General features: G+C 39.7%; 1 protein-coding gene across 4 annotated transcripts in view; it reads left to right on the top strand.

Moving 5' to 3' along the window:
• The first annotated feature begins 633 nt into the window (after positions 1 to 633).
• Positions 634 to 14,955, top strand: part of ZnT49B (Zinc transporter 49B) — a 145,887-nt gene continuing 131,565 nt past the window's right edge. For 3 of the 4 annotated variants that reach the window (XM_070094312.1, XM_070094313.1, XM_070094311.1), the window contains exons 1-3: positions 634 to 663; positions 2,155 to 2,243; positions 13,176 to 13,400. In XM_070094312.1, the coding sequence (XP_069950413.1) occupies positions 644 to 663; positions 2,155 to 2,243; positions 13,176 to 13,400 (334 nt within the window). In that variant the 5' untranslated portion in view covers positions 634 to 643. The other variant, XM_070094315.1, reaches the window with a different exon arrangement.

Here is a 14,955-nt window from a genome sequence, read left to right as displayed (position 1 = left end):
CATCATAGTGTTTGCTTAAGGACCTGATGTTGTAGTTAAGTACTGATAGACTTTCAGCATTGTTTAGGATAGTGCTGGCTTGTGATGCTGTGTAATAAAGGCAGTTACTTTCCAATAGGTTTTGATTGGGTGTCAGATTATGGAGGTTTAGATCAGGGTCAACGTGATCAATCATCTTCTAGGTTTAAATTATGGTTATTTATATCCTGAGTTGTGTGTTGAGTTCTAGTACTGATATCTGTAGTGGTGGGAAGCTTGGACAAGTACATAGCTAGAGTATTTTGATCATTATAGAGTATAGTCACTACTATACTAAGCATTAGAATTAGTCTCGCCCGAAATGTTCAGGCATGTTACTGGCTTTCTTTGTTCTTAGCAACATTTATAAAATGTAAATCACACATTGTAACCTGTGCAAAAAAAAATTATTGTAATAAATTTTGTTCATGGTATATTGTAGTGTGAATTTTGTCTTCAAACAATTTGATTTTACTTTGTATCTTGTGATTATAAATATAAAATAAATTCTGTACCTGCTGTTATGTACAATTTTCACATTTTGGGGCGGAAATTCTTGGGATTTACACATTATTTGTGGGAATTTTGTGGGAAAATTCGCACTCATTTGTGGGATATTGCGGAGATGGAGGTGGCAACACTGGAGTAAGTTACACAGTTTGGTTGTCAGTAGAGAGTGGAGGGAAGCGGTGTGTGGCGGATTAATGTTATATTTTCCTGCTTCAATCCAGATTTAACCCATTCATCATACCTACACCACTAGCACTCAGTATCATCACAGTCATACGATAATAAGTGTCAAAAAAGTAACCTGTCTTCAAAAAAAAGATGTAAATTTTTTTTTTTTTGACCCAGACATTTAGTCTAGCATATTACACGGGAGTTAAACTGGTAAGTTATACAAGCTGTTTGGTAATATTAATGAATGGTAAATATGAAACTCTGAGATAATGTGAAACTGAGGGAACCATGGTTATTTTAAAATATACAGCTTTTATTACCTTAATAAATATCTTTCCATTAAAACTTTCCACTCAAAGGCCCCTCAAGGGAGGATCCTTGACACTGGTGAGGGGCTCTTGATCTAGGGAATTGGATCTGTGCTCCAGTTCCATGAATTAATTCTGAATACCTTCCACACCTCCCCCCCGCCCACAGGTGCTGTATAATCCTACGGGTTTAGCGCTTCCCCCTTGACTATAATAATCCCCTTCCTTGAATTGAACCTGATTGCTTTAATTGTATTTAGGTACAGTTACACCAAGGACCCCAGTGGAAATAGCCACTTTGACTTTTTGGGGTTATGGTAGGTAATTTATGTATGATAATTGTACGTACGTGTACCTGTGCCTAAATAAAGTTACTTACCATTTTTGGATTACAGTTATCTTGCACAGTAACATTCCCCCAGATTCTGTATAATCCCTGTTCCCTTACGAATCTAATAATACTGTAGTTAATTTGATCTCATTCTTATTGACCTATATAGGCCCATCCATTACCTAATGATTCCTTCTGTAACTTACTGCTAGTGGAAATAAGTCACTTTGTCTTTTGACTTTTTTTTTTTTTGTTATCCTAGGTAATTTATGCATGTTACTGTAGTGTATTGGCTGAGAACTGCATAATCTGGTGGTGGCCTGGTGGCTAAAGCTCCCGCTTCACACACGGAGGGCCCGGGTTCGATTCCCGGCGGGTGGAAACATTTCGACACGTTTCCTTACACCTGTTGTCCTGTTCACCTAGCAGCAAATAGGTACCTGGGTGTTAGTCGACTGGTGTGGGTCGCATCCTGGGGGACAAGATTAAGGACCCCCAATGGAAATAAGTTAGACAGTCCTCGATGACGCACTGACTTTCTTGGGTTATCCTGGGTGGCTAACCTTCCGGGGTTAAAAATCCGAACGAAATCTCTTATCTGGGCTGGTTCACTAATTAATTAAATGTAATTATGTAATCCTACAATTCGGTATTATTATTATTAGTAATAGTAGTATTAGTTGTTAATAGTAGTACTAGTAGTAGTCAGTAATATTATAGAGAATGTGTAAGTCTGATACTTTGTATTTGTATTAATAATATATCTTGCATGCAATTGGATATTAACTTAAATACAGAATTTTCTCTTTTTTTCAGGGAAATTATGTATCCAAGAGCCTTTAAAATCTTAAACTTTATTGTACGGGAGAAAATTCATCATGGTAGCAGAGCTGTTTTATGCATTGGTAAGTAACACTTCATCATGTCTCAAACTGTGTTGACAAAGTGACAGATTTTGATGATAAACTATAGTTAACCATCTAATTAATGGATTAATATGGTGAAAGAGATTTACATTATTGATGATTGCCCTTAGATTCTTAATTATGAAATTTGTTTTTCATGATCATAATGTAAATAGACAAAGTTCTGAAGGTCAGCTGATTCAGAAGACTACCAGACACTAAGAATACAAGTTTTAACCTGTGATACTACAGTACAATACTGTTGAGTAATTTTAAAGTGCGTAATTTACGGTAATTTTACTTAGCTTTCATGTTGGAGAGATGAGGTGTAAATTGCTGTGATTGATAGTGTTAACTCAGAATAACTTATTAAATTAGAAGAGCTGTAACATTCTACTAGAGAAAATTTAGATGGCTAAAAGTACCAACTGTTGAACATTTATGGCTAGCATCTATACTAAAGAGCATAGTCTGTAAGTTGGTCTCTGCTTCTGCAGATATCAGACACTGTTTCTTATCATATTCCTCACATACCTGTGTCACTGATATGCCATGCTCAACCTTCTTTATGAGTTTCAAGTTTCTGCTTAACACTGAGACCCAAATGTTTTCTCTTTGCACCACCACATGCTTTAGAGGCTATTATTAATTGCAGTTTGCTTAATTTGTTAATAAAGTCACACATAACACTGTAAATCCAGGAAAAATTGGAGATTGAATAACAAGTACAGTGGACCCCCGGTTATCGGCCGTAATCCATTCCAGGAGGTCGGCCGATAACCAAAATGGCCGATAACCAAATTAATATTTCCCATAAGAATTAATGGAAATACAATTAATCTGTTCCAAACAAAAATATTCACAAAAAAAATAATTTTTTTAACAATTATGTAAGTATTACATATCTTTATTGAAGGCTAATGCTAGCTTCTGGAAGATAAGGAGGAAGAAAGAGGGAAGAGTTAGTGTTTGGAAGGGGAATCGCCTTCCATAAAGACTTTAGGTAGCAAAGCCTTCTCTGGGGTTACTTCCCTTCTCTGTCTTTTATTGCCACTAGGACCAGCTTGAGAGTCACTGGACCCCTGTCTCACAAAATAGCTGTCCAGAGTGCTCTGTTTCTGGCATCTCTTTAAGATTTCCCTGAAGTGGGACAGGGTTTTGTCACTAAACATGTTGCAGATATGGCTTGTTTCAGCTTTGTCAGGGTGGTGTTTCTCTACAAAAGCTTGCACCCTAGTCCATATTGCACACACCTCTTTATTCTCTGAAGAAGGCACCTCCTTCACTCCCTCTTCCTCCTCCTCTGAAGCAAGTTCCTCAGCTGCAGTCTGTTGCTGTTCGAGATGAAGCTCTTGCAGCTCTTCAGTGGTTAGCTCTTCTCTGTGGTCCTCCACCAACTCTTCCACATCCTTGCCACTCACCTCCAACCCCAGGAACTTCCCCAGTGCCACAGTAGAGTTCACAGGGTCGGTAGGGCCAGGGTCAGCCTCAAACTCTTCAAAATCTCTCTCTTGGACACAATCTGGCCACAGTTTTCTCGAAGCAGAGTTCAAAGTCCTGGAAGTCGCTCCCTCCCAAGCTTTACCTATAAGGCTTATGCAATGGAGGATAGTGAAGTGATTCCTCCAGAACTCTCTTAGGGTCAACTGAGTGTCCGAGGTCACTTCAAAGCACTTTTGAAACACTGCTTTTGTGTAGAGTTTTTTGAAATTAGAAATGACCTGCTGGTCCATGGGCTGGAGCAGAGGAGTGGTGTTAGGAGGCAAGAACTTCACTGGGATGAAACTGAAATCCCTAAACACTTGGTCTTGCAAGTCTGGAGGATGTGCAGGAGCACTGTCCAGCACCAGGAAGCACTTGAGTGGCAATTTCTTTTCCAGGTGGTATTTTTTCACACTTGGGCCAAACACATCATTAACCAACTCTTTGAAAATTTGCCTTGTGACCCATGCCTTATGATTAGCCTTCCACATCATACACAATCTATTCTTCATAACATTGTTTTTCTTGAACACACTGGGATTTTCTGAGTGATACACGAGTAAAGGCTTCACTTTGAAATCCCCACTAGCATTACCACACAACAAAAGAGTAAGCCTGTCTTTCATAGGCTTGTGTCCTGGCAGTGCCTTGTTCTCCTGGGTAATGTAGGTCCTGTTTGGCATTTTCTTCCAAAACAGGCCTGTTTCATCACAACTGAACACTTGTTGGGGTTCTAATCCTTACATAAGAACATAAGAAAGGAGGAACACTGCAGCAGGCCTGTTGGCCCATACTAGGCAGGTCCTTTACAATTCATCCCACTAACAAACATTTGACCAACCCAATTTTCAATGCTACCCAAGAAATAAGCTCTGATGTGCAAGTCCCACTCAAATCCAACCCCTCCCACTCATGTACTTATCCAACCTAAATTTGAAACTACCCAAAGTCCTAGCCTCAATAACCCAACTAGGTAGACTGTTCCACTCATCAACTACCCTATTTCCAAACCAATACTTTCCTATGTCCTTTCTAAATCTAAACTTATCTAAAGTAAAAGGACACAAGTGCAACTAATGTGACATTTATTGTGGCAACGTTTCGCTCTCCAGGAGCTTTATCAAGCCTTGATAAGCTTGATAAAGGCTTGATAAAGCTCCTGGAGAGCGAAATGTTGCCACAATAAATGTCACATTAGTTGCACTTGTGTCCTTTTACTTTACATATTGTCGGTAATTCTACCAACTTTATTACACTATAAACTTATCTAATTTAAATCCATTACTGCAGGTTCTCTCTTGGAGAGATATCCTCAAGACCTTGTTAATATCCCCTTTATTAATACCTATCTTCCACTTATACACTTCGATCAGGTCTCCCCTCATTCTTCGTCTTACAATTGAATGTAACTTAAGAGTCTTCAATCTTTCTTCATAAGGAAGATTTCTAGTGCTATGTATTAATTTAGTCATCCTACGCTGAATGTTTTCTAACGAATTTATGTCCATTCTGTAATATGGAGACCAGAATTGAGCTGCATAATCTAGGTGAGGCCTTACTAATGATGTATAAAGCTGCAGTATGACCTCTGGACTTCTGTTGCTTACACTTCTTGATATAAATCCCAGTAATCTATTTGCCTTATTACGTACGCTTAGGCATTGCTGTCTTGGTTTAAGGTTGCTGCTTACCGTAACCCCCAAGTCCTTTTCGCAATCTGTATGGCTAAGTTCTACATTATTTAACTTATAAGTGCTAGGGTTATGGACACTCCCGAGCTTCAGAACCTTGCATTTATCTACATTGAACTGCATCTGCCACTTTTCTGACCAAGAGCAGAGTTTGTCTAAATCCTCCTGAAGTTCCCTAACATCTACGTTTGAATCAATTATCTTACCTATCTTCGTGTCATCGGCGAATTTGCTCATATCACTAGTAATTCCTTCATCAAGATCATTGATATATATTATAAACAACAACAGGCCCAAGACTGATCCCTGTGGAACGCCACTTGTTACTGATCCCCACTCGGATTTAACCCCATTTATGGACACACACTGCTTCCTGTCTGTGAGCCATGATTCGATCCACAAGAGCACCCTTCCCCCAATGCCATGAGCTGCTACTTTCTTCAACAGTCTTTGGTGCGGAACTCTATCAAATGCCTTACTAAAATCTAAGTAAATAATATCAAATTCTTTATCGTGGTCAACAGCCTCAAAAGATTTACTGAAGAAAGTTAATAAATTAGTTAGACAAGACTGACCTCTTGTGAATCCATGCTGACTATCATTAATCAAGCTATGCTTATCGAGATGGCTTCTTATAATCTGAGCTATAATTGACTATAGTAATTTGCCTACAATTGAGGTCAGGCTTATTGGGCGGTAATTTGATGGTAACGACTTGTCCCCTGTTTTAAAAATAGGAATTACATTAGCTATCTTCCACATATCAGACACTACACCTGTTTAAAGAGATAAATTAAAAATATTAGTTAATGGTTCACAGACTTCCATTTTGCATTTCTTTAGAACCCTTGAAAAAACCTCATCAGGACCCGGTGACTTATTTTGCTTCAGTCGGTCTATCTGCTTCACAACCATTTCACTAGTGACTGTGATGTTACATAATTTATCTTCTTCTGATCCACTATAAAAATTAATTACCGGAATATTATTAGTGTCTTCCTGTGTAAAAACAGAGAGAAAATAATTATTTAAAATCGAGCACATTTCATTCTCTTTGTCAGTAAGATGCCCATAGTTATTTTTAAGGGGACCTATCTTATCTCTGACTTTTGTTCTATAGACCTGGAAAAAACTTTTCGGGTTAGTTTTAGAATCCCTAGCAACTTTAATTTCATAGTCCCTTTTAACTTTTCTTATCCCCTTTTTAATGTCCCTCTTAATGTCAATATACTGATTCATAAGATGACCCTCGCCTCTTTTGATACGCCTATAAATTCCTTTCTTATGCCCTAGTAGATATTTCAGCCTATTATTCATCCATTTTGGGTCATTTCTATTTGATCTAATTTCCTTATAAGGGATAAACGTTCTTTGAGCAGCATGTATTGTGTTCAGAAAACTGTCATATTGATAGCTCTCTTCATTACCCCAGTCAACAGATAAGTGTTCTCTAAGCCCATCGTAATCTGCTAAGCGAAAATCTGGGACTGTTACTGAGTTATCCCTACTATCATACTTCCATTCAGTTCTAAATGTAATTGATTTGTGGTCGCTAGCACCCAGTTCCTCTGAAACTTCTAAATTATTAACATTGGATTCATTGTTTGCCAGAACTAAGTCAAGCAGGTTATTACCCCTTGTAGGTTCTGTCACAAACTGCTTCAAAAAACAATCCTGAACTACTTCTAAGAAGTCGTATGATTCTAAATTCCCAGCCAAGAAATTCCAATCAATATGACTAAAGTTAAAGTCTCTTAGAATTACTACTTTATCGTGCCTTGTGGCCCTAACAATTTCCTCCCATAGTAGTCTCCCCTGGTCCCTATCTAAATTTGGGGGACGGTATATCACACCTAAAATAATTTTTCATGCCCCTCTGAAAATTCTATCCAAACAGACTCTGTATGTGTTATTTCAGACTTAATACCCGTTTTTATGCAACAGTTCAAGCGATCTCGGACATACAATGCCACCCCACCCCCCTTCCCGATACTTCTATCTACTTGGAACAATTTAAAACCCTGAATGTGACATTCTGCAGGCATGTCCCGACTTTTTGAATTAAACCACGTCTCAGTAATGGCAAATACATCTATGTTACCTGCACTAGCAACTAGTCTCAACTCGTCCATCTTATTCCTAGCACTGTGACTATTTGTGTAATAAATATTTAAAGACCCTCCTCTCTCTTTACCCTTCCTGCTCCTTTCTGTTATTCCACTAAACCTATTACTGTCCTTGTCAATTAGTGCCACTGGCTTTCCAATATCCACCTCATTTTGCCTATTACTAGTTCTCCTAGTACTCGTATTACTACCCTGCGACTTCACAGTTTTCCCGCAAAAACCCATACCACTAACTATTCCTAGTTTAAAGACCTAACAGCTCCCTCCACTGCGTTGGTCAGTGCTCCCACCCCACACCTAGATAAGTGAACCCCATCCCTGGCATACATGTCATTTCTGCCATAGAAGAGGTCCCAGTTGTCAATGAATGTTACCGCATTTTCCTTACAGTATTTGTCCAGCCAGCAATTGACACCAATTGCTCTGGACAACCATTCATTTCCAACTCCTCTCCTTGGCAAAATGCCACATATGACAGGTTTCCCACCCTTCCTCCTAATTATCTCTATTGCTGACCTATACCTGCTAATCAGGTCCTCACTCCTACGTCTGCCAACATCGTTGCCTCCAGCACTGAGACAGATAATAGGATTGCTCCCATTACCTCTCATGATGTCATCCAGACGGCTAACAATATCCTTCATCCCAGCCCCAGGAAAACACACACTCTGCCTCCTACTCCTATCCTTCAAGCAGAATGCCCTATCCATGTACCTAATCTGGCTATCCCCAACAACAACAATATTTTTACCTTCCTTGGCGTCGTCCGTCGTGATGCTCCGAGTAGTCGACTCGCATTCGCCAGGTAGCATTACACCACTTGTAGAATTCGTCAAGACGTTCTCGATGGTCTTCGTTGGGGTTTCTAGGGATGTCTTACTCACGTCTGCCAATGCTTCTTTGGTGCTCATTGTGGCATTCCCAGTAGAACACTCACATTCGTCAGGTAGCACGGAGAATGGGTTGGAAGTTTCCACGTTAGTCTTCTGGTTTCTCGTTGTTTCTGCCTCTCCAACCGTTTTCTTGATCTTCAGCTTGGTTCCATGTTGCCCGGCCACTGACCAAGCTCCCCTCTTAACCTGGGGACTCACAACAGAAGGATTACTACGAATCCTCTTGTTCTCCTCCGTTAATCGCCGTATCTCCATCTTAGCAACTCTGAGCTCTTCTCTCAGCTGCTGGTAAAGTTTCTCAAGAGAGGGCATCCTGGTTCAGATTCACAGAGAGCACACAAACAGGTCTTCACAGAGCTAAGTACACGTCACCACTCACCTTCAGCCTTTATATAGTCCTGGAATTCATGAACATACTTTTCAGCTGCACATTTGTCAGAACTTGCAGCCTCACCATGCCTTACAACACTGTATGCCACTACGCTTCTTAAATCTGTCAAACCATCCCTTGCTGGCCCTAAATTCACAAACTGCAGCACTTGTTCCAGGCATTTTCTTTGCAAGATCCTCATGCAACTGCTTTGCCTTCTCATAAACGATCGACTCCACAACACTGTCTCCCACTAATTCTTTTTCCTTAATCCACAATAATAATAACTTTTCCATCTCTTCCATTATTGGTGGCCTTTGTTTAGTTAGAAAAGTTATTACTCCTTTTGCAAAATTAGCATCTTTGATTTGTTCTTTCTTTGCCAGGATGGATGTAATTGTTGATTTATTCTTGCTGTACATCCTGGCAAGTTCCATCACCTTCATACCACTCTCAAACTTTTCTATCACTTCATGCTTAAATTCCATGGTGTTTCTCACTTTCTTTACCACAGGAACTTTACTAGGAACTTTCTTTGGAGCCATCTTTACTTATTTCACAGTTGCTCTGCAAGAAAAGCCACTAAAAGCAATGGTAAACAAGTGAAATGTTTGGATGTGTGAGGAGAAGCTTCCTCAGCCACCAAGAGACAAAGCCAAACTGAAGTGCAAGCTGTCCCAGCCGGTGGATGGACGTGTCCAAAACGGCTGATAACTGAGCGAACAGCTGATAACTGGGCGCTGAAAAACCCGCCGATGACCAAGTTGACCGATAACCAAACCGGCCAATAACCGGGGGTCCACTGTATATGCATGAGTGAACATAGATAATAAAATGGCAAGGGTGGCCTATGGTTCTTGATGGATGCTCTTGCCTGTATGGGACAAACCTCAGAATCATTGGACCATGTCTGATGATTCAGAAGATAACTGTGCACAATTGCTACAGACAGATTCTGGAATTATGGATTTTTTCCATTTTGTCTGATGACTTCAATGTTTATTCAACTTTTGTGTCTGTAATTTCCAAAATCTATTAAATGGGGTTCATTAATTAGAGGTTTTACTGTGTACAGTACAGTACTGTGTATTGATGGCCCGAAGATCTGGAATTCATTGCCAGAACACACTAAAGGACCCCTGTCTGCAAATCAGTTTAAGGCCCTAATAAGAAATCACCTCATCACCCAAAATTAACCAGACAAACCATACCTAATCACTACTAGTTTCTCAAAAGCTACTCATATTGTGCTGATGAATGCTCAACCACTTATTACTACAAAATTAGGGTCTGTTTTTCATTGTTTTAAATAGTACTAGATTGTAATACAGTACATCATAATGTAAGTAGTTCCATTGTAATGCAGGTCGGCCAACACTAATCCGACATCATTGGTACCTGTAGTGTGTTGGAATAGTGAGTTTGCTGGATTACAGAGTGGTTAGGTTAGACTACACTTAATTAACCTATCAGTAGAGACTGCTGCAGCTTCCTCATTTTCATTACTGCTTTCTCCTCTACTGGCTTGCTGCTGTGGATTTACAACCATCTGCACAATTTCTGAGTCAGTATAATGATGAAATTTGAAATTATGCTGTCCAAAATTAGTGTTGGATTACTGATGGAACCAGATAACTGATTGCCAGATTAGTGATGGCCGACCTGTACTAAATTTTGTTGTTTTAAATAGTACTAAACTGTAATACATCATATTGTAAATTGTTTTAAATTGTTACATTGTTATACCGTAATCTTTATTAGCTAATTTAATAGTGTAATAAGTCTCTTCTAGACTTATTAAAACCATGTAGCATTACCTAATAGAATATTCAATTCTCCTGTACTCACTGTAACTCATCTCATGATCATATGAACTATGTATTATTGCCTTCTTAATCTCAAGTTAATCTTTAAGTTCGCCCAAAATGCTCTGCATACAAAGGGGCTTTTGTCATGTACACCTATCTACTATATTTCTATGTACAACCATATACAGTGGACCCTCGGGTAATGGCATTAATCTGTTCCCGAGAGCTTGCCTTAACTGATTTTGCAGTTAGCCGAATTAATTTTCCCCATAAGAAATAATGGAAATCCAATTAATCCGTTCCAGACACCCAGAAGTATTAAACAAAATAATTTTTTACATGAAATACACATTTCCCTACACAGAAAACAATGAGACATGCACAACAAACAATACTGAAATGACACTTACCTTTATTGAGGACTTATTGATGAGTGATGAATTGGGAGAAGGGGAGAGGATGGAGGTGTACTATTGTTTGGAAGGGGAATCACCTTCCATAAAGACTTAAGGTAACAAGTCCTTTTCTGGGGTTACTTCCCTTCTTTGTTTTTTAATGCCACTAGGACCAGCTTGAGAGTCACTGGACCCCTTTTGCACCAAAAATCTGTCCAGAGAGCTCTGTTTCTGGCGTCTCTCTAAGATTTCCCTAAAATGGGACACAAGAGTGTCATTGTACATGTTGCCAATACAGCCTGCAACAGCTGTGTCAGGGTAATGTTCATCTATAAATGCTTGCACCTTTGTCCACATTGTACAAATGTCCTTAATCTTTGACGAAGGCAACTTCCTCCATCTCTCTTCCTCCTCCTATGAAGGAAATTCCTGAGCTGTGGTCTGTTGCTGTTGCACCTGAAGCTCTTGCAGCTCTGTAGTGGTTAGCTCTTCATTGTCGTCCTCCACCAACTCTTCCACATCCTCGCCACTAACCTCCAACCCCATGGGCTTCCCTAATGCCACAATAGATTCCATAACTGGCATAGGCTCCTCAGGGTTAGCCCCAAACCCTTCAAAATCCCTCTCTTGTACACATTCTGGCCACAATTTTCTCCAAGCAGAGTTCAAAGTCCTGGAAGTCACTCCCTCCCAAGCCTTACTTATAAGGTTTATGCAATGGAGGATACTGAAGTGATCTTTCCAGAACTCTTTTAGGGTCAGTTCAGTGTCTGAGGTCACTTCAAAGCACTTTTGCAACACTGCTTTGGTGTACAGTTTTTTGAAGTTTGAAATGACCTGCTGGTCCATAGGCTGGAGGAGAGGAATGGTGTTAGGAGGCAAAAACTTGACTTTAGTAAAACTAAATTCCCCCACAATTTGCTCTTCCAAATCTTGAGGATGAGCAGGAGCATTGTCCATTAACAGGAGGCACTTGAGTGGTAATTTATTTTCCAGGAAGTATTTTTTCACAGTGGGGCCAAACACATCATAGAACCAATCGAGGAAAATGTCCCTAGTGACCCATGTTTGCTCTCCACATCACACACAGTTTAGTCTTGACGACATTGTTTTTCTTAAAACTCTAGGAGTTTCAGAGTGATACATGAGTAGAGGCTTCACTTTGCAATCCCCACTAGCATTACTACAAAACATGAGAGTTAGCCTGTCTTTCATGGGCTTGTGTCCTGGGAGTGCCTTTTCCTCCTGAGTAATGTAGGTCCTGTTTGGCATTTTCTTCCAAAACAGGCCTGTTTTGTCACAATTGAACATTTGTTGGGGCTTTAAGTTTTCAGCCTCTATGTACCCCTTAAAGTCCTACACACATTTTTCAGCTGCTTTTTTGTTAGAACTGGCAGCCACACCATGCCTTATCACACTGTGTATGCCACTACGATTCTTAAATCTCTCAAACCAGCTTTTGCTGGCCTTAAATTCATCAATATGAGCACTATTTGGAGGCATTTTCTTAATTAGATCATCATACAAGTGCCTTGCATTTTCACATATTATTGACTGAGAAACACTAATTGTTTCTTGTTGATCCACACCAACAACAGTCTCTCCACATCTTCGAGTATTTGCAATCTCTGTTTTGTAAGCATACTTACACCTTTTGCAACATCTTCCTTGATTGCCTTTTTGTTGGCCAAGATAGTAGTGATGGTTGAATAGGGTTTGTTATATAACCTTTCCTTTTGTGATGATCTCTTTCTTCAATTCATTAGTATTTCTCATCCTCTTTACCACAGGGCTGGCACTAGAAGCTTTCTTTGGGCCCATGGTGGCTTATTTAGCAGTTACAAGCACTAAAAACAATGGAATAATGCAAAATATATTGCATGTACGCGTGGAATCATCCTCCCTGGCTTGTAAACAATGGCACACTAGCTGTACGTGGAGTCTTGGAAAGGCCACGCTGACACGTTCGGGATGAATGTCCTTAACCGAGTTCTTGGACATTAGCCGAGCCAATATTTTGACACAGAAACATGACACTATCCGATTTTGGTGTTAGCCGATGCCGCTGTTACCCGAGGGTCCACTGTAATTTGTCAGAATAAAAATTTTAATCTTAAACTGTGCTTTCATCTGCAGGATATTACTGAATTATATCACTTTTCAACAGGCAATTCAACTCTTAGAATTGAGCAGTGCAAAAGTGAAGTTAGTTACAGTCGGTACCATCAAGTTCGTTTAGTGCAGCTATGTCGTAGGCTGGCCGCTGGTGGTGAGCTCCCAGGCAAGGGAGCTACAACAGGTAGTGAGGAAAGCACACCAAAGAAAGCAAGCTCAGATAATCTCAGTCCTCAAGCATCAGCCACTTCACGCCTCAAAGAAGCAGTTATAAAAGGTTCATATACAGTACGTCATATCCAACGTACTAGAGCACATTGGATATGATATTCCGGTTTCTAATCACACAATATTTTATTAACAGGTTTCATAGTAATGTTTAGTATGTGTAATTTGATGTTCAATTTATATACTTATTGCATCTCTTTTTGGCACATGGAATAAACCATCTCCAAATAAATTTTGTTTGTAAGATGCATTAGATTAGTGAGAAGTTTGGAAACTTTAAAGTAATATGGGTGTGACAAATCCCATATTATTAGCTGCATTTCATGCAAACTTAACACTGAAACAATGATAAATTTAGGCACTATTCATATAAATAATATTTATATTTTTCAGGAGATTCATAAATATATAATATTGACTTGTGAAATTTTTTATGTAACTTTAGAAATGTATACAGTAATACCTTGCTTAGTAAGGTTTTGAACAGTTTACCTGAAGAGAGTTCTGGGGGTCAACGCCCCCACGGCCCGGTCTGTGACCTGGCCTCCTGATGGATCAGAGCCTGATCAACCAGGCTGTTACTGCTGGCTGCACGCAATCCAATGTACGAGCCTCAGCCCGGCTGGTCAGGTACCGACTTTAGGTGCTTGTCCAGTGCCTGCTTGAAGACAGCCAGGTGTCTATTTGTCATGTGGGTTCGATTACGTGGATGGGGTAAAAATACTCACGTAGGCTGGTAGTACGTATAATATATAACGGGAAGTATGGGAAGCGCCAACAGCCGACCTGCCTCTCTCTGCTCTCTATCTTAGACTGACTCACCAGTGCCTAGCGGGTAAGGCATTCAAATATGCTATGGTCAGCAGCAACATGAATAACAGTCAGTGATTCACACAGACGGTTGGTAGTGAGTCATCTACTGGTACACTGGTTACTGGTTACTACTGAGAGCTCGGCGACGCTAACGTATGTCGTCCCGACATACAGCTAATACAGTACAAACTAGAGACGGCAGGTGTACGGCTTGGGCTGATTCTATACAGTGTCAAAGTACACAACAATTGAACATTATAACATACATAAGTAGAATATTGGAATGGAAGCTTACGTAATTGAACTGTAATAAAACTGTAATGCATTACAAGGTATGATATAGCACAACTCATCGAATGAGACTCAACATTGGGATTACACAATAGAAGTGATAAAAAAAATTTGATCGATCGATCTGTATTCATGTGATCTGCGGATTCTGAGGAAGAAATATATACAAACAAAGAAGTGTTTAACAGAAAGGCAGATTCGGTGCACTCAAATCTAGACTGTTAACTCTCAGAATTCGGAGAGAACGTGAACACACAAAAAATTTCTTGAATACTGATAAGTTGATACTGTAATTATTCATCTATACAGGTTATTTACATTTAACCCCAACTCTGCTTGGGTGAGATTGACATATGCAGAATGGGTGTCATCTCTGGGAGGATCAAACTCTGTTGCACTGGCTAACTCATGCTGTATTTGAGGCAAATCTGAATTGGTAGTAACAAATGGTACTTAAGGATTTCTCAATACCTGTCGTGTACGTAGGGAATAACGACATT

This window comes from Cherax quadricarinatus, chromosome 45 (assembly GCF_038502225.1).
Source record: "Cherax quadricarinatus isolate ZL_2023a chromosome 45, ASM3850222v1, whole genome shotgun sequence".
Lineage (NCBI taxonomy): Eukaryota > Metazoa > Arthropoda > Malacostraca > Decapoda > Parastacidae > Cherax > Cherax quadricarinatus.
This window is presented reverse-complemented; position numbering and strand designations above follow the sequence as displayed.